Source organism: Ammodytes marinus, assembly GCF_949987685.1.
Source record: "Ammodytes marinus genome assembly, chromosome: 19".
Taxonomy (NCBI): Eukaryota; Metazoa; Chordata; class Actinopteri; order Uranoscopiformes; family Ammodytidae; genus Ammodytes; species Ammodytes marinus.
In genome coordinates this window covers 377,818-398,126 of record NC_137223.1, presented here as the reverse complement: position 1 = coordinate 398,126, position 20,309 = coordinate 377,818, and the positions used below count along the sequence as shown (strand labels likewise).

General features: G+C 41.1%; 1 protein-coding gene across 1 annotated transcript in view; it reads right to left on the bottom strand.

Moving 5' to 3' along the window:
- Nucleotides 1-1,447: 1,447 nt before the first annotated feature.
- Nucleotides 1,448-20,309, bottom strand: part of adgb (androglobin) — a gene marked incomplete at both ends in the record, with an annotated part of 63,740 nt that continues 44,878 nt past the window's right edge. The window contains 9 exons of the mRNA XM_080048199.1: nucleotides 1,448-1,651; nucleotides 2,207-2,390; nucleotides 9,864-9,966; nucleotides 10,130-10,220; nucleotides 10,386-10,541; nucleotides 11,470-11,582; nucleotides 14,020-14,131; nucleotides 17,396-17,544; nucleotides 18,029-18,195. Of these exons, the coding sequence (XP_079904325.1) occupies nucleotides 1,448-1,651; nucleotides 2,207-2,390; nucleotides 9,864-9,966; nucleotides 10,130-10,220; nucleotides 10,386-10,541; nucleotides 11,470-11,582; nucleotides 14,020-14,131; nucleotides 17,396-17,544; nucleotides 18,029-18,195 (1,279 nt within the window). The remainder of the gene's footprint in view (nucleotides 1,652-2,206; nucleotides 2,391-9,863; nucleotides 9,967-10,129; nucleotides 10,221-10,385; nucleotides 10,542-11,469; nucleotides 11,583-14,019; nucleotides 14,132-17,395; nucleotides 17,545-18,028; nucleotides 18,196-20,309) is intronic.

Below are 20,309 nucleotides of genomic sequence, written 5' to 3'. Positions count from 1 at the left end.
TCATCCCTCTATAAAGGGTCTTTTAAAAAGGACTTGAATATTCTCTTAGTACTTGTGGGTAGTCTAATGCACACATGCAGTAAAACACACACACACACACACACACACACACACACACACAGACTATACACTATGGACGATTTTCCCCCATTGTTTTCAAGGTTACGCCACACTTCTTCTCTCTCTCACAACACATTTGCATCAACCCGCCAGGCAACAGCTGCCGATTAAGAAACAGCCTCTACGTTAATACACACGTCACTGTCAATTAAGGTGTCAGGTGATCTCTCTCTCTCTCTCTCTGTCTCTGTCTCTCTCATAATAGACAACCATAAACTAACCCAACCACTACACCAAAGAGGGAGATGAGAAGGTGGGCTTCACGTGTTGGGAAAACAGCTAACGTATTAGAAAGGGAGGATTGATTTAGGCAATTGGGAACAGAGCAGAGAAAAAGAGGGAATGTGCTGTGCCAAGAACAAGGCTTTCATGATTAGTTCTGTCTTGCACTTACAGGCATAGAAACATTGGGGGCCGAAAGACCGAACAGACACGCATAGTGGAAAATACACACTTAACGAAGCAGCACACTTCAATAAGCAGAAACAAACAACACTGGAGAATGCACACATGATGCAGACATTGGGATCGATGAAGAATTTCATAGAGCAAATGGGCAGCAGCAGGGAACAAAAGCTTAAGAACAGGAGTGGGTTACTGCAGGATGACTTTGCACATGCTCACACATACGAGCAGGCACAAATAACCTTTTCCTCTATCTACACAATCACACATCCAAACCCTCTGTATGCACACACACACTGCATATAATGACCTTTTATCTTCATGCAGCTGCACAGAATTGAACTATTTATTACTGTCAACCTTGAACACGGCGTATCGCAGCCATGGTAATGAAAATGTATTAATGTCCACAGCCACTAGATGGCACACTCTTCCCTTTCATTTCCAATTTGGCTTCCCATTGCTCAGCTGATCAGCTGACTCTCTCTGTGGAATGGAGACAAACTGGATGCACTGCAAATACTAAGCTGAGATAAAATGGCACTTACTTTACTATATCCAATTTATTTGACAAAGAAACACCAGCATGTTAGAAAAACCCAATTTTATTTGACAAAGAAACACCAGCATGTTAGAAAAACCCAATCTGTTTTGGAACACGTTCACTTTTAACCTTGGGGATTATGCCAATCGATTCTTTGCCATGTTACGGTGAAGATCTGCCACCAACCTATGTTGCATTTGACAAATATGACACTTTGCTATTTCTAAAGAGCAAGAACAACAATCGTTTGGTCAGGTATTATATAATAAAGTGTAAACAATGTTTTATGATTAAATGAAGAGTCTTAAATGTTTGAAGCAGACGTGTCGAGGTGTGTTTGGTGAGGGAAATTGAGAGGAAGTCAATGCCAAATGACCCTCATTTCTTTTTGCCGGCACTCTTGGCCCGTTTGGCGGCCTCCTTGTTTGCAGCCAAGTCGAGGTTTGCTTTCTCTAGCGCTGCCTGCTGTGCCTCCTCCAGAGCTTGTTTCTCCTCTTGTTCCTTCTTCACCACTGCCATCTGACGGCTACTCAACGCCTTGCAAGCGCCCAGGAATGTCTTACAGCGCTGCCACAAGGCTGCCTGGAGACAAGACAGAGAAGAGAGGCAGAGAGATATAAAAGAAGTTACAGAATGAGATCTCGCAAGAAGCAGCTTCTAGTTTTTATGCATCGCATATCTGGAACAAACTCCCAGAAAACTTGAGTTCTGCTGCAACTCTCAACTTTTAAAAAAATTCAAAGACTTTTCTGTTTCCCTTATAACCTGTATTTTTTTTATTTCATTTTAATGATTTGTTTCCAGTTTGTTTAGATTGTCTTTACACCAAAATCAGTGTGTGAGAAATACAATGTTTCTAGCAATTTGTCTGCCTGTCTTTGTTCTTTGTCTTTATTATCTCTTAAATGCAATTTCTAATGTCAAATCTTGATGTATTTTAAGCCCCATGTAAAGCACTTTGAATTGCCTTGTGTCTGAATATTGTTATATCAATAAACTTGCTTTGCCTTGCCTTACCAGAAGGGAAAAAGGCGGTGGGGAAAACAGATCTCTCTCTCACTCTATTTTACTACGATAGTCGATACAAAAATGCTTATTATTCTAATGAAGACATGTTCTTTCCCTTTGTGGACTGACCTGCATGTCCTCATACATCTGCAGCTGACACCTCATGATCTCCTTCCTGTTGAGCTCCTGTTGGTTCTGGTGCTCCAGCACGTTGTCTCGGACCAGCCGGTAACTCTGGATCTTCTCAAAGCGCTCCCTCTGCTGGCTCTCCTCTATCTGTGAGTCCATCAGCACCGGAGAATCCTTTTGCCGTCTATGGGACATACACAAAATACTTTAATATAACATGTGTATGATTCCTTATTCACTACCACACAAGCTGACGTTTTTTTTTTTTTTTTTTTTAAGATTATTTTTTGGCATTTTTCCTTTATCAGGCAGATTTGGAGAGACAGAGTTGAAATGGGGCAAAGAGGTATGCAGATAACGTACCCGGGTCGGATTCGAACCCGGGTCCGCTGCGAGGCACGGTAAATCACTGTGCCCCCCCTCCCCCCTCGAGCTGTCACCTTTTAACACAGTTTGAATATTGTCTGTTGTATAGGTTTTTTATAGTCTTTGAATCTCTCTCACAATATAAAATACATCGTTTTCATTAGTTCAATCAAATTCCAAAGGGATCTGATATCAAATAAATATGCGGTCAGCTCAAACATCAGCAAGTGTTATCAAATTCTACCAGATTTGAAGAGCTACTCTGTGTGACAATGTTGGCGGAGGCGGGACAAATAGAAATGGAAATCTTGCCTGATAAAATGCAGAGATAAGGCAGAGGAAATGATGGACACACACACACACACAGTCCCATGCCTTATCTTATATCCCAAGTTGTATATCCATTATCCAGATTCATATCTGAGAATTCCATTTGGGTTCAGTTGTAACCGCCATATGCTGGTGTTCCACTGTTAGGGATGAACTGTATAACTGTGTGTATGGAAATAAGAGACATATATACTGTATATAGGGTAAATGTGTTAACGGAAACACTCTGAGTAAAAAGAAATATGCCCTCTGACGCACACACACACACACACACACACACACACACAAGGAGGGAGGGAGGGAGGAATTCAAACTGAGCCTATAAGTGCAAAATATGGCCTGTTCCCTATAAAGTGACCTTAATGAAGAGGGGAGTTCAGAGGAGGTGATGATAGAGTTAATTTGGTTTATGTTCATTGCCCTGTTCAACCTTTTTCCCTGCCTGTAACAACGTGTGTGCAATTTCTATAAAGATTGTACGCATTAGTGTGTGTGCATGTGAAACTATGGTGTGTCCCGTGGTGCACCTTTGTGAGAAAGAAGTGTATTGCAGACTAATCAGACTCCCCTAATAGACTGCTCTTCAGGATCTTTCTCTCGGCTCGGTTTGCAGGCCACGGTGTCAGCAGCCATTAACACACACACACACACACACACACACACACACACACACACACACACACACACACACACACACACACACACACACACACACACACACACACACACACACACACACACACACACACACACACACACACACACACACACACACACACACACACACACACACACACACACACACACACACACACACACACACAGGAGAGGATAGAGAGGTGATGGGAGAGAGGGCACATCTCATTGGAGCGGCGAGCTCATTGGGGTCCTGAAATAGCTCTCTAATTAACAGACCCAAATATCATCTCATTTATCACGGAGAGGGACGGACAGAGGGAGAGGTGGAGAGAGGGAAGGAGAGGATGGTGTGAGGGAGAGTGTGAACGGGTGAGTCAGGGGGAAACCTGTGAAGGGAGATGTATCCCTTCAGAGCAGTGACAGGGACAAAAGCCGAAAGTTGACACTTTGACATCAAATATGTATTGATATATTGAAGATTTTCATGATCATGGCAGACTCAATATTTCGGAAATGTGTACAGTATAATTTTAATACAATTGTCATTTAAAGGTGCTACGAGGAACTTAAATATTTCTGAAACCGTCTAATTTTTCCTCTGATGATCATAAATTACATGTAACAGCAAACGAGACCATTAGTGCAAAGAATGCTATTTTTATATAGTTTTTCTTAATGCCCTAGTCATGGGTCCCTCACCAAAGAACCACGGCTGGCTAATAAAAACACTACTGCTTTTGTCCTAAGGGGGTGCTAGAATTAAGAAAGACTGAAAGTTCCTCGGAGCACCTTTAAAGATTTTAAGTTAAAAAAATATACAGGTCCTTCTCATATAATTAGCATATTGTGATAAAGTTCAATATTTTCTGTAATGTACTGATAAACATTAGACTTTCATATATTTTAGATTCATTACACACAACTGAAGTAGTTCAAGCCTTTTATTGTTTTAATATTGATGATTTTGGCAAAAAAGTAAAGAAAAACCAAAAATCCCTATCTCAAAAAATTAGCATATTTCATCCGACCAATAAAAGAAAAGTGTTTTTAATACAAAAAAGTCAACCTTCAAATAATTATGTTCAGTTATGGACTCAATACATGGTCGGGAATCCTTTCGCAGAAATGACTGCTTCAATGCGGCGTGGCATGGAGGCAATCAGCCTGTGGCACTGCTGAGGTATTATGGAGGCCCAGGATACTTCGATAGCGGCCTTAAAGAGGACCTATGATGCTTTTTGACTTTTATGACCTATAAACGTTGTTATGATGATTCATAGTCATGCTTAACCATACTAAATTATCAAATAATGACTTACATGCATTTCGACGTATTCCCTGCTGACCGTCTGGGGTGTCTGTGCAGAGCACTAAACACTATTCTAGCCAGTCGAGAAGTCACGTCTTCAAAGCGGTCTACCCTTTCATAATTTGTGACGTCGCATAAAAATTTGTGACGTGACCACGCGGATGTTTCCATGTATGGTAATGCTGTCACTTCCCTGTTCGCGTCAGCCTCGCGTCTGCCTCGCGCCCTTATAGGTCCATGCTCGCGCTTCCCGCCACTGAAAGTGTTCCGGAAGGAAGGTAACCAATCACAACGGAGTGGGGTTTGCAGGAGCGGGGGGAGGGTAGCGGAGATGGCCGATGCACAGGCGGAGGGAGCGGAGATTGCCGAAGCACACACACTCAAGTGTTGACAGGACGTGCTGGATCGCCAAAATAAGAGAAAGAGCTTCCCGAAAATCTACATAGTTTTTTGTGATGTGATTCGTGTCAGGTTGCTCTATAGCAGTGTAAAACAAGAAATTAAGACCAGAAAAGTAGTATAATAGGTCCTCTTTAAGCAGTGTTGGGTCTGGTGTCTCTCAACTTCCTCTTCACAATATCCCACAGATTCTCTATGGGGTTCAGGTCAGGAGAGTTGGCAGGCCAATTGAGCACAGTAATACCATGGTCAGTAAACCATTTACCAGTGGTTTTGGCACTGTGAGCAGGTGCCAGGTCTTGTTGAAAAATGAAATCTTCATCTCCATAAAGCTTTTCAGCAGATGGAAGCATGAAGTGCTCCAAAATCTCCTGATAGCTAGCTGCATTGACCCTGCCTTTGATAAAACACAGTGGACCAACACCAGCAGCTGACATGGCACCCCAGACCATCACTGACTGTGGGTACTTGACACTGGACTTCAGGCTTTTTGCCATTTCCTTCTCCCCAGTCTTCCTCCAGACTCTGGCACCTTGATTTTCGAATGACATGCAAAATTTGCTTTCATCCAAAAAAAAGTACTTTGGACCACTGAGCAACAGTCCAGTGCTGCTTCTCTGTAGCCCAGGTCAGGCGCTTCTGCCGCTGTTTCTGGTTCAAAAGTGGCTTGACCTGGGGAATGCGGCACCTGTAGCCCATTTCCTGCACACGCCTGTGCACTGTGGCTCTGGATGTTTCTACTCCAGACTCAGTCCACTGCTTCCGCAGGTCCCCCAAGGTCTGGAATCGGCCCTTCTCCACAATCCTCCTCAGGGTCCGGTCACCTCTTCTGGTTGTGCAGCGTTTTCTGCCACACTTTTTCCTTCCCACAGACTTCCCACTGAGGTGCCTTGATACAGCACCCTGGGAACAGCCTATTCGCTCAGAAATGTCTTTCTGTGTCTTACCCTCTTGCTTGAGGGTGTCAATGATGGCCTTCTGGACAGCAGTCAGGTCGGCAGTCTTACCCATGATTGCGGCTTTGAGTAATGAACCAGGCTGGGAGTTTTTAAAAGCCTCAGGAATCTTTTGCAGGTGTTTAGAGTTAATTAGTTGATTCAGATGATTAGGTTAAGAGCTCGTTTAGAGTACCTTTTCATGATATGCAAATTTTTTGAGATAGGAATTTGGGGTTTTCATGAGCTGTATGCCAAAATCATCAGTATTAAAACAACAAAAGACCTGAAATATTTCAGTTGGTGTGCAATGAATCTAAAATATATGAAAGTTCAATTATTATCATTACATTATGGAAAATAATCAACTTTATCACAATATGCTAATTATATGAGAAGGACCTGTATGTATTTTGGGGCGCTCCGGTGGTGTAGTGGATAAAGCGCATACCATATTGCTCTGGCCTTCGTTGCAGTGGTCGCGGGTTCAAATCCGACCTGTGGACTTTTACTGCAGGTCATCCCCCTTTTCTCTCTGTCTCCCCATTTCAACTCTGTACTTTCTAATAAAGCTTGAAAATGCCAAAAAAAATATACACTGTATATATATATTTCAAGTTTGCTTTTATAGTATCGAATTACTCAAATTATATCAAATAATTTACAGCACAACAATACACTATAATAGCATTTCAATTCAATGTCCTCTGGATCCCATGCATTGCCCTTTGAGGCCAGCCAAAGTGTGTAGTCTTGCGAAAGTGCTGTTCACAGCAACATTAAAAGGTCAAAAACACATCAATGGGTGATATGGCATTACCACATTTCCAATTATACTATTGGGCAAGCAACCTAAGAGCTATGGCATATTGGCTTAAAAACTACATCGACAATGAGACTCCTGCCTGGGTTCAGATAGAGACCACTGCCTGTTTGCCATCGTCCCTCCCTGCTTTATTGTATTCTGCAATGCCTTTCACTCCAAGCTATGTTTCAAGTGCCCCCTTAGTACATCAGTCTTTACGTATATGGGCTCAAGTGCGAGGACACTTTGGTTGGCAGGCTGGCTCACTCTGGGCCCCGATTGCGTCTAATCATCGATTTGCCCCTTCATTCCATAATGACTATTTCTCGGCCTGGCAAAAGAAGGGTATCATTTCATTTAAAGATATGTACATAACAGGTGTTTTTGCTTCATTCGAACAGCTCAAAACTAAATTCAATCTACGGAATGTACATTTCTTTAGTTATTTACAGGTTAGGGACTGGGCACGTAACAATACAGGAACATTCCCTGCAATCCCCCAGCCTCAACCTATGGATAGTCTCTTCCCAGCAGACCCAGAGCTCAGGGGCACAATATCTGTTATATATACAACACTTTCTTCTGTGCAATCAGCGTCTCTGGATGCATTGAGAGCGGCGTGGCAGGCTGATCTGAATGTACAATTTACAGATGTTGAGTGGTCGAATGTTTTTTTAAGAATACATTCTTCATCTATATGTGCCAGACATGGCTTGATCCAGTTTAAAGTGGCACACAGACTCCATCTCTCTAAAGCCAGAATCTCAAAAATGTATCCATCAAGTGATAGTTCATGCAACAGATGTAAAAATTCACCTGCAACACTAGCTCATATGTTCTGGCTTTGCCCGAAACTCGTTAGTTACTGGTCCTCTATTTTTGACGCTCTATCCAAGACACTTAAGAGACCAATAGCTCCGAACCCTCTTACAGCCGTTTTTGGCATTCAATGTGAGGGTGATGATCATCTTTCTAGAGCACAATCAAACTGTATTGCCTTTGTCACTCTGATAGCCAGAAGATTCATTTTACTAAATTGGAAGCAGGCTACTCCACCCTCCTTTAAACACTGGATTAGGGACACACTACAATTTCTGAAGCTTGAAAAGTTAAGATTTGCTTTAAAGGGTTCAAAGGACAATTTTAGCAATGTTTGGCAGCCTTTCATTACATATCTGCTTGACCAGCTCTAAGGATGTACACATTTATTTTTTAATTTGATTTTTTTCCACTTGTATTTTGCTATGGATCCCAATAACTCCAAACTGTGCACACACACACACACTTTTTCTTTTTTGTTGTCATTGTTTGTTTTATTGTTATTATAATAATCATTGATTATTGATTTATTTTTGTCTGTTTGTCTTTGGGGATAAAAAAAAAAAATTGTTACATTTGTAAAATGATGTTTTGCAATATTGTGAAAAATCAATAAACAAAGTGGTAAAAAAAAAAAAAAAAAAAAAAAAAAAAAAAAACAGGAATAAAATGTCCTTCACATACTGTACAAAGCAATCGGCTGAAGATAGGGATGCTGGTATGTTCACCAACATCGCCACATGCATACTGAACACATACGGGCACACACACACATATTCATAAACACATCAACCCCCTTAGAGCAATAAAACCTTGCAACTAAGTCTTCATTCAGACTCATAAAGCTAAATAATGATCCAACAACTACATTAGGAAAATGTGTGCATTCAACAGAAGATAAAAAACTATTTTTAGAAAAATTAATTTTTTGTTTATGGCATATATTCCATCTCAGCTCTCTAAGGACCAACATCAATTTGTCTTTTAGAACAGGCTGTTGCAGGGAGGTAAACAACCTGCCTTGCTTCAACAGAATGAAAATGATAATGTATATACAGTAAATATATAATATTTAGGGCTGTCAAACGATTAACATTTTTAATCAGATTAATCACAGGATTCTGTGGATTAATCACGAGTAATCACGATTAATTTTACCATTCGAAATATGCCCGAAAAATTCAAATTTTCTCTGTATTTTGTTGTATGAACGGAAAAATAAAGGACAGAAGGTGGATATGTACATTTAAAATTAGTATTTTTATTAATTGAAAATCCAAATGATGGTTTTTATACTGAAAATAAATTTAAATCAAACTAAAATATATACCTAACACACCATAATTGGTCTCTTTACTATGTCTTTGGGCAAATATAGGCTATATAATGGCATTTATTTTGTGAATCTATAGGTTGTGCATTCTTGAATACAACTTGATTACAGTCCGCGGTGTGTGTGTGTGTGTGTGTGTGTGTGTGTGTGTGTGTGTGTGTGTGTGTGTGTGTGTGTGTGTGTGTGTTTGTACGTGCAAACACGTCCTAGGGGACTGTTCATTTGTGCCAGGAAGCCGATGTTATGTTGATGTCTACTCACACACACCTCTGAAGACTGCAGACGTTTGTGTCCTCGCGGGCTCTGAACAGAGCGGACAATGTGTCTCCTCCTGTTGCTCCCGACATCAACTGTCACCCCCGCGGCAGTTGATTTTATATAATATCTATGCCCCCGACACAGACTTGATAGTTTAAAACACGGCATGGGCTAGCGTGCTATTATGTTTGGCTGCGCGCAGCTACTGATCCTGGGTCAGCCACACCGTTAGAGTGACTGTAGTACAGAGCCGGTGGGATGCACGGGGCGGATCATTCTGTACATGCGTTAATTGCGATAAAAAATATTAATGCGTTAATTCCAGAAATTAATCACCCTGCGTTAATTTTGACAGCCTTAATAATATTATGTGTGCAAATTATGGTGGGACAATACAACCGGCTCTATCCATGATTTTCAGGAAGGGGAAAAAAGGCTGAAAGAGTGCAAGAGTGGCAGAGCACCTGATGAAGGGAGTGTAGTCCATGGAGGTAGAATAGCCTAGGGTCTCACTCAGCTTTTGATCAGATGGACTGAGAGAGGTGCCATGACTTGATCTGGAACCAGCTGTATAAAAAAAACAATCAACAAAAGGCCTCATTATCATACTGTATGTAACAAGTAATAGAAAAAGAAAGTGCCCAAATGTGTATATGTATGTACAGGCTACGTATCTGTGTGTGTGTGTGTGCGTGTGCGTGTGTGTGTGTATGAGTCTAGAGTGCCGTACCGTGCTGTCTGATTTCTGCATCATCTGCAGTAGTGTCATTACTTCCTTGATGTTGAACTTGGTTAAGAAACTTGAGACGAGACTGTAAAGCCTAGGAAGACAGCAAAACATTGTCAGTGATGTTGTAGTATAAGTGATGCCCTTAAAAAAAAAAGTCAACATCATATTTCTATAGGAGACAGGCTATATACATAAAACACTTCAAAAAAGGACTTTTTAAATTACATTAAATCAGTATTTCAAACTTGTGGGTTACCTTGGCACAGCGACCTGGTTCGGCCATTTCCCAGGCTTTTTTAACGGCTTTAATCTGGTCCACCCTTTCTGTGTCCTTCTTAACCTTGATGGTGTCTGCTTTGCTCTTGTCACTGACCACACGCAGCGTCCAGTACGGCTTGGTCAGGTCAAAGCTCTGTACGTACATGCACACAAAGCACACAGACACAAACAATAGCCAGAGTGCTCAATCACACACACACACACACACACACACACACACACACACACACACACACACACACACACACACACACACACACACACACACACACACACACACACACACACACACACACACACACACACACACACACACACACACACACACACACACACACACACACACACACACACACACACACACACACACACACACACACACACACACACACAGATCCCAGCTGAAGGTCACTGCATTACAATACATTATGAGTGCGTCTTTTTCAATGAGCTACACAAACACAGACAGTCTGGTAGCCAGTCAACCGGTAATATGTTCTTCAGTAGGGTGTGCACAAATCATTGTGGCAGTTGAAGAAGACTCAATCAAATATGTAGACGTTGACCTGCCTGATTAAAAACAGTACAAATATGAAGGACTGAGGTCAACAAGTATAATTGTATGTAGTTTGAATTTAGTTAAGAGTCTACTCCACTCAAGTGCCTCCACACCCTCCTCTCAGATAGGTTAATATCAGTACTTTGTTACTTTTTCACATGAAAAGCACCATTCCTTAACATATGCTACTGTGGAAAATACACTTTGAAATACTACTGTATTTACTTATGTAAGGATCATCAACGCAGTGCATGACCTTTAGTTTGAGTGCATGTTGCCTATCGTAATTACTGAGTTGTGTATTTAAGTTCTAGCATTCTCATATCATTGCCTACTGCAACTGATTAAGAATATCAAATGCAATAAAAAGACCATTTAAAAAAAAAAAAACGGTTATGATTTGGAAATGCAATTTGGAAGATATGATATAAAAAAACTTAGGCAATGTTGTGGAGTTGTGTTATATGTCTGTCACAGTGCTGTAGTGTAGTATTAACATTACCGGCTTGGAGCAAGGTTTGGAGGGGGCAGCTGGCTTCCCCTTGTCAGTTTCGCCTCTGCTGCGGTGGCCCTTGGCTGTGTCAGATTTGTGTCCAGGCTCTTCAATCTTGAATACTACATTTTGAAAACATAGAATACGTAGATTTACTTCTGTATATCCCTATTTATAAAGTCAGCAGTGTACTTATATGTCAAAAACTGTATCTATTACTATGATGTAATAGCATGACTATTATCACTAAGTATTCTGCAGTAAAAATGGGTTGTAAACATTTGAACTTTTCGGCATGAAATAGTATTCCCATGTCTTTGAAAAAATGTGTTTCGAACCTTTCAGTGGGTAGGTACAAATGTATTGAAACTGTTGAAATGTGAGAGCGGCATCTAGGAGTGTTCAAAATACCTTACATTTCTGCAAAATGATTGTATTCATTTATTTTCCTAACCTTTTACACATTTCGATCAATTTAATTATAACGTGAAAGGCTAAAACACTTCCTTCATCAATACACACCATGTCCATTAGTGTACATTCATCTTCTGAACCTCACCTGTTAACATCCTACTCAAAGCTAATCTGAAGCGGGAGTGTGACGAAACAGGCGAACACTGTACATGTTGTGTGGCCACAAGTGTGCTAGATGGCACTGTTGCACTTCATAGCTGAAATGACAACCCCCCCCCTCCCCCTAGTTTAAATTGAGCATTAACTAGGAGTCTCTCTTCTCTGATATGGAGAGGCATAACAATCCATCATTCAGCTGACACGCGGTCCATTCTGCCTGAACAGCTTTGGTGCATGCTCATTGAGTAACCCTTACCTCAATTCATACAGAAATCCAAAGTTCAAATTGGATATAACCATCAATCTGTGATGTTATGAATATCAGACCGATGCATGTACTGAAAACGGATTTTGAGCTGGAACGTATGACAGCTTTTATTCACTGAAAGCCTAAGTTTTCTTAGTGGCACAGTAAAGACATTTTAAGATGGTTCGGTAAGGGAACTTATACTAATACCACAAATGCATATACAGCTTGTATTGACAGCTAACTGCTTTAACTGTACTGCGGTTTAAAGCCAACATGTGTGAATGTGCATGCATTAAACATGCACTGCACAGTATTTTGACTGCAGCTTGTTAAACAGCTTGTTAAGAGAGGTTTCAAAGCTTGCCGTGGCATGTAGTGCGTGTGTATCCGCATAGCATGTGGGGAGCATGATCAAGGGCACAGCCTCACCACTGAGACTGAGTTTAACTGGGTGAAATTAATTCACTTTCCTACCGAGATATTTCCCAGGGCACCAGGGGGCAAGAGCCAACTTCATTTGACTTCCCATTGACCCACTTTCACAAGCTTATTGGAAATCCACAGGAGGGTTGTGTGGACATTGGTATACACACACACACACACACACACACACACACACACACACACACACACACACACACACACACACACACACACACACACACACACACACACACACACACACACACACACACACACACACACACACACACACACACACACACACACACACACACACACATATTATATGCAGTACATATGAACAGAAACACAAATGATTAGATGAACGCACGGCCTATCTAAGCAGCAACAAATCATTACTGTTTATCTTGTACGTGATCATTTGCGTAATATATACAGAGGTTTGTCTTCCTCTATAGCCAAACTCTGATATCTGCCTTGCTAATTTTGAAATACACACACATACACACACCATGCAAACTAAGTGGGTAAATATGGGGACAATTGTCCGAAGCAAAGAGAATGATAATTCAGTGACAGCAGGCTTGCCCTTCTCTTCAGGCAATCATGCAAATTGTTACCCATACAGCATCTCTTCTGCATCAACATCCACCAATGCCACAGTTAATTCATCCCCTCGGACATTTTTCAACACTTCTGCAAATTTCAAAAGCCCCAAATTTTCACTCGATCCAATTTGTTGCAACATGATTAAAGGGCAGTGACGCAGAGTTGGTGGCGGAGGACGGGATTATTGTCTCAGCCAATGACCAGCAGGCACAAGGAATCACACTCTGATCAGCGAAAGCAGCTGTATTAATTTGGCTTCCATTAGGCTTCTGATTAACAGGCCCCTGGTCAGCGGAAGCACAGAACAAACAGCGTCTGCCTTGGCCCCCGACACTGACTACTGAGTATCTGCCACATTTCACACTGAACACAAAAACAAGCTGTGCAAAAAAACTAAAATGGGTGGGCATATTAGAAAAATCCATTTAGAGGCCACGGCTCAAATGCTAAAGATTTGAGTGCAAACTAAATAAATATTTTCAGTGCACACAGTACAGACGTGTAGCAGATCGTGAGGAGATATTCACAGATTTTGACAATAAGAGATTTCAACTACAAGCGTTCTCCAGAATTGCTGACTCCATCTTTAACTTTACACATTTGTATGTTTTCAAGGGCAGCAAAAAAATAAACAGTGACGTTCTTCTCTGTCTTTCCCTTTGGGGCTAGTGCATTTGACTCTTTGATAAAGCATTAGAATGTACCTTTCATTTCCTTCTTCTCCAAGTCTTTGAGCAGATGGACAAAAGCCAGCTCGGATTCATCCAAATCCCAGCTCTTATAAAGCACTTGGGCCTGCACCACATACTTATGATCCTGTGAAACACAGACAAGCAAAGGTCAGTGAACAAAACCAACATCACAGTGTGAACACTACATGATAGACAGATAACACACTTTACAACAAAAAGGAAGCTGATGATTGAGACATTGAGGAAGAACTTTTATTTTTTGCTGTTCTTTGTCCTCTAAGCACATGCTGGGCAAAAGAGAGAAGGAGAGAGGAGGCAGACGGCGTGATAAGCCAAGATTATATCAGGGTGGTAACTCCCACATCCATCACACTGTACAGAGAGTAAAGAATATCAACAAAATCCCAAGGTGAGCCTCAGACTAACAGAGTAAGACACATTGTCTAGAAACAGATAATTTTGCCGTATAGAGGGTTTATACAGCTTTTAAAGACTGAAAGTCAAGCACTTTCCAACACTTTTAAGGTTAAAAAAATGAGGACCCCGAAGGTACCGGTATTTAATTCAAATCGATCAATAATTTTTTTATTAAAATATTTATTGAAAATTAATCAAAATTAGTAATTCATTTGATCATCTGTGTAAACTAGAGAATATTTTACTGACAGTCCCTAAATCAGTCCGGTCAATGTGGAGAAAACTCACTATTTCCAATTATGTGTTCAGATTTCAAACACATTTCAAACACAATATTTGAAATCAAGCAGTTGCCCGTACAGACCCTACAAATTTTGGGGTATTTTTTTCAATTTTTTACATGTTAGTCATGTTCCAAATGTATTACACTATAGGAGCCTGTTTCATTACCACTGCACTGTTACTGAACATCAATATGTCGGCTGTGTGTCCGTAACAGTGCTTTGATCGCTGACATTTTGCTCTAAGTCTTGATCAATGGTCTTAGTCCTGAATGGCTGTCCACCTGTTCTGTGAGATCTGACTTTTGAAAAATAAATGTTTTTGTTGTTAAAAGCCTCAATCCACTGCTGTAAACTTCATTTGGTGTAAGCACTTACAGAGGGGATATTTAAATGATTAGTTCTAGATATGTCACTGGCATTGCTTAAATTCACTGGAGCTAAACAAATAAACCTCTCAGGTAATTATCCTAGATTTATGGACTGGTGTACACAGCGATACATAATCGGTTTTATGGTGTGTTTGCGTGTGTATGTGAGTGTGTGAAGGCCAATTCATACTCTGAATGTTCTGGTATGTGTGGCGTAAAAATCATCATCCGCCCACACCTGTTTGTAACTGTGCGCCCTGTCGGTGTGGAAAGCGCACAAATTACGCAATGCTCTAGTATATAAATATCCGTTGTTCCCTCTTTTATATACTGTACAGTCTATGGTTGCTCCACACCCCTGTCCAGTTGGTTGGTTTTCAGAGAAGAATATCAAGAAGAAAACTGTGCAACCAAGCAATATTGTAAGCTAATACAGAGAGGGATCAATTTTCTGCAGAGTTACTTATTGCACTTTCTGCTCGTACAGTCTGGTGATGGGTTCCACGCCTGTGTGTAGTAGTGTGGTATTAACTTCCATTGTGCTAAAACTGTAGACTTATTCTCACAACGATACACGGACGTGTGGCTCGGCAAAGTGTGCATGTGTGCAGTGTTAATTTCGTAGACTAAGACTATGACGAAAAATATTCGTCTACGAACCTTTTTCACGGACGTAAACTAAATAAAAACTAAATAAAAAGGCAGATGTGATGACGAAGACTGAGACTAATTTAAATGACACTATAGTCTACGAATAGGAACTAGACGAAACTGTTAGGGCGGGACGAATGGAGAAGAGATCCAATCAGAACTACTCTTTTTGTGGGACAAGTTGGGAAGAAATCCAATCAGTGCAAAGCAGCGAATGCAACCCTGTGTTGGTGAAAATCGACGGGAGACCGCGCAGGTGTGAGCGGGTGGAGTGAGCCGCTGTGCTGAAAAACTCTGCGGTATGATGGACAAAAATGATAGTCAGGGATATCCTGCCCGTTAACGATGTCTAGGGGAACGGCTAAGTTCCGCGATCTGTTTGTAGTAGGCTCTGTCTCGAGTTTGAATACACAGAGCCATGTGAAACTGCCGCCTCCGTCCGTTAGTTTCTGTTTTTAAGTTACTCCGCAATTGTATTATCTAAAAGGCTTTGATGCAAAAGAAGTCCGAACACACACAGCGGCAGCAGTGTTGCTTAAAGGAAGGCGCAGTTGCTCAGTTTTATCAGCACCTCAACTGCGTGCTGCTGCTGCTGCCCAGGGGCGGCCTTAACGATCTCGGGGTCCGTTTCAAGACCTAGTGTGGGGCCCCCCACTTTTTTAAAATATTTTCTTTATTTTTAATTTTTTTTATAAATAATGCTTGTGCATGCTCCCCGCAAAAAGAAAAAATATTGTGGAATCCAGTTGGTTCATAGACAGATCATGAGATAATGGACCCCCGGGCACAGGCTCTTAAAGCCCCCCCTCCTATCCAGTCAGGTACACTGATTTTATGTGAGATCATTACTAATGAAATAGAATACATGTTTTGTATTACAACCATTAAATCTGTCTGTATTGCATATTCAAACCTTAATACCATTCAATGAAGAAAAACACTTAGTCGACGAAGTCCGCTGTAGATTTAGTCAAACTAAAATCTGCTTATATTTAGTAGACTAGACTAGACTAAGACTAAAATATTTTAGATGACTAGAATAGGACTAAGACTAAATGGTGTGATATTCAAAAGACTAAGACTAAGACTAAATCAGAATTTGCTGCCAAAATTAACACTGCATGTGTGGACCGCTTGCGCAGTTATGAATATAACTGCGTGAACATGGACAGCCTTCACGTAAGTCCACGGACGTCATACAATAAGTATGTGGGGCCATTGATAGCACACACACATACTGTATAGAACCTGCTATATATTTGGCAATCATCAAACTATACCAACTGTCTCAGAGATGGGGGGGGGGGGTCGTCACACAATCAAGTGACTCATGAATCATGCGCAAATCACCACTCTCTGACAAGCACTGATAAGTCAAACAGTAACAACTAAAGCTACGTATCCCCTCCAGTTTCTGCCTCTAAACATTTTTTTTGCTTGTGCAAGAATGTGAGTGTGGGTGTGTGTGTGTAAGTTCATGTGTGTGTATCTGTAAGTAAGGCGCTATGTGTCTCTGGCATTGAACAATTGCTATCAACACAGGCGGCAAGCAAGTGGGTGACAAAGACGGAGAGGGAAAGTGAGCTGTCCGCTTGTGTGCATGGATGAGTGAGATCAGTGGAGTGTTGGAGCAGCAGCAGATTCCACACAGGCAGTTGTCAGTGATACCATAGTATCTGTGGGAGGCTCTGACTGGTCAGACAAGGAGTCTGATTTCCCAGCTGCGTCGTCCTCTCCATCTATTTGCTGGGAAGTGTCTATCCCCTTGACAACCTTGGCCTGGTTCTTCTGTTTCTTCTCATCGGTGCAACTGGGGTCTGTAACAGAAAGAGAGATATTAAACCAAAGCCCATATCTGCCTAGAGACAAGAGCGCCAGTCAGCAATCAGTGTGTTTGATGCTGACGGACACATCGACTGAAAAGCAGACCGAAGAGTTTGAGAGAGGCAGGTTTTAAAGAGATCTTGTGTGTAGTGCCTGTGCCGTCAGCTTGTACTTTACTGTTAATCGGCCTGGCATACTGATAGTAAAAAAGCCAGTTCAATAATATTCAAAAGGGTTAGTTTAGTAAGTAAAATATTTCACTTTAGACCTGGGAGAACTGACCCTTTGAGTATAATTTGAAAAGCTGTTACTGGAACATGAAAAAGTGTTCAAACAAAGAACAATGGTCAAACAGTGACACAGTCACAGATGAAAACAGACACTATAGCTAATGTAACATTTTACCATACAATAGATAGGACGAAGGGCTGCCGAATCATCTATCATTTCAATGACTACACCTAATGTACCGTGTACCTTTGTTGGCCTGGAAGTTGAAGACAGGAATGACCACATAGCCCTTCCCGGTGTTGCCGACCACCTCTTCCTCCTGGTCCAGAATGGACAGACGGATCAATACGTCCAGCTTAGAAGTCTGAAACTGAATTGTTCCTAGGACGTCTGCCGTCACCTGCACAGGGTAACTGTGGAATGGTTTGAAATGATGACGTGGATACCATTAGTCTCTTTTGTTAATTATATCCTAAGTATGTATCTTTATCAGGGCTGTACAGTGCGACAGTTTTGATCGCATTTGCTACTGAAATTGATCACGTGCGATGATGAATACAAGTCCACTCGCACTAGTGCTAATGAGGAGAGGCTGTCTTTGAAACACAGAGGAGCGCTGCACAACACTGCTTAGAGGGCTCTACATTAACACTGCGGGTAAATGAGTCTTAGGAAAGTAAGTTATTGAGTCCACCCTCCACTTTGGCTGGTGAAAGATGTGTGCTCGGGATCTGTGCTCGTGCGCCGATTCTAGCGTCTAATAAACTTCACCAACGGTAATAATCGGAAGGACACGGCTCTCTGCTCTCTTTACATTACCGCAGTTAAGTTAGCGCGTGTGCAAACAGAACATTTCCTGTGCGCCTTCACATTAAAAGCCTGTTGCTAGCCAAACGTGAGTTGACTTTTATTTTGAAGCCGGTAAGAACAGGAAGTTAGCGCTTTACAGCACTGTAGTGCTCTAGCTTGAAAGGCAACTCATTCAGCTGCAGAGAGCAGTCAACAGTAGTCTATTTAAACAAAGTTTGAAATAACTTATTTCAAACTTTGTGAAAGTTACACAATAAGCCACTGAAAAACGACTCCCAACATATTCACAACAACCTATAATTTATCCTAAATTGTACCAATATGTATACTTATTTATGTAATATGTTTAATGTTTTAAAGTTTGGTTTTAATTAACAGAAGGACATTTTCTAAAAAAAATATTATTATTAATATAATAATTATATGTATATACAAAAAATATATAGATAGGGGAGAGTGGCCTAAGTTGTGCATTTTGGAAGTTGTGCCACCCCTTGTTTCTAGAAAACTGTGGAAGAAATTGGAAATGTGACCACATATTTAAGAAGAGCCATCCATTAAACTCATCCTGTAAAGAAGGGAGAAACATGGAATAAGATATAAGCACATTTAAGCTCAAAAAACTGTGTTTTGCCTTTCAAAGTAAAATTTCCATGATCAAGGTTTTTTGATTATTGTGTCTGAACAATTATAGACAAGTTTGAAAACATTTGACACATGTTTTAGTGCTTTGGTATGCTACATTTTGAGTCTATACAGTTAGCACGAAGTCAGCCCTAAATTGCTGTATCATGCTTATTATCCAAATTTCTGGGATTGAGGTGATTTGTGCCAAAGGGCCTGGGTGAGTTATAAGTAAGTAAGTAAGTAAGTAAAATGTATTTATAAAAGCACATTTATGACAGTTTGCACTGTCCAAAGTGCTGTACATAGTGCATTCAGTAGGTAAACAATGAAGGTAAAATAACAATAACCAAAATAAAAGACGTAAAGCCCATACATCCACATAAACACAGATAGTAGTGCAGAGGTAAGATAGTTAATGGGGAGGAAACACCAGGGTGTACATATGGGTTTTGAGCCTTGATTTAAAGGCAGAAATGTAGGGGAATCACATTTGTCAGGTGGCAGTTGGTTCCACAAGCACGGAGCAACTAGTGCAAAGTACATTTCTTGCCCCTTTTACACAGAGATTGCGGCATATTGACGGAACAACATCACTCCAAAATGCCGGCTTTGCTTGCTTCTGTGTTATTTACACAGAACCAAGCAACGCCGGCCTGCTGGCGCATCAGTAGCTCCTTTTACACAGCGTTCCGGAATGAAAGAGGTGCTTGTAAACAGCGTCATGTGTGATGTAAACATTTAGCGCCGCGCCGGTCAGCTGCTTTACAGCAACAACACTGGCTGGTGAATTGAGAGCAGAAGTGCTGGAGCTTGCAGTAAGAGGGCCGTATTGACAGACCGCTGTCAAGGGTATAATGACCGTTGCTAAGGATCTACATCATAGTTTTGATGGATAGACGTCTACAAACAGGGCTACTACTCGTTCAGAAAACAATGGAATACTTTTTCAACATGACTTTGCATGTATCAGGAGAGCAGGGAACACAGGAGTTATGGTTAATGTCCGACAGGAATCCAGTCAAGACGACGTGAGTATGTTTGGCTGCATATTGACAGTTAGACAGTAACTTCAGGCTGCAGCCCGCAATTT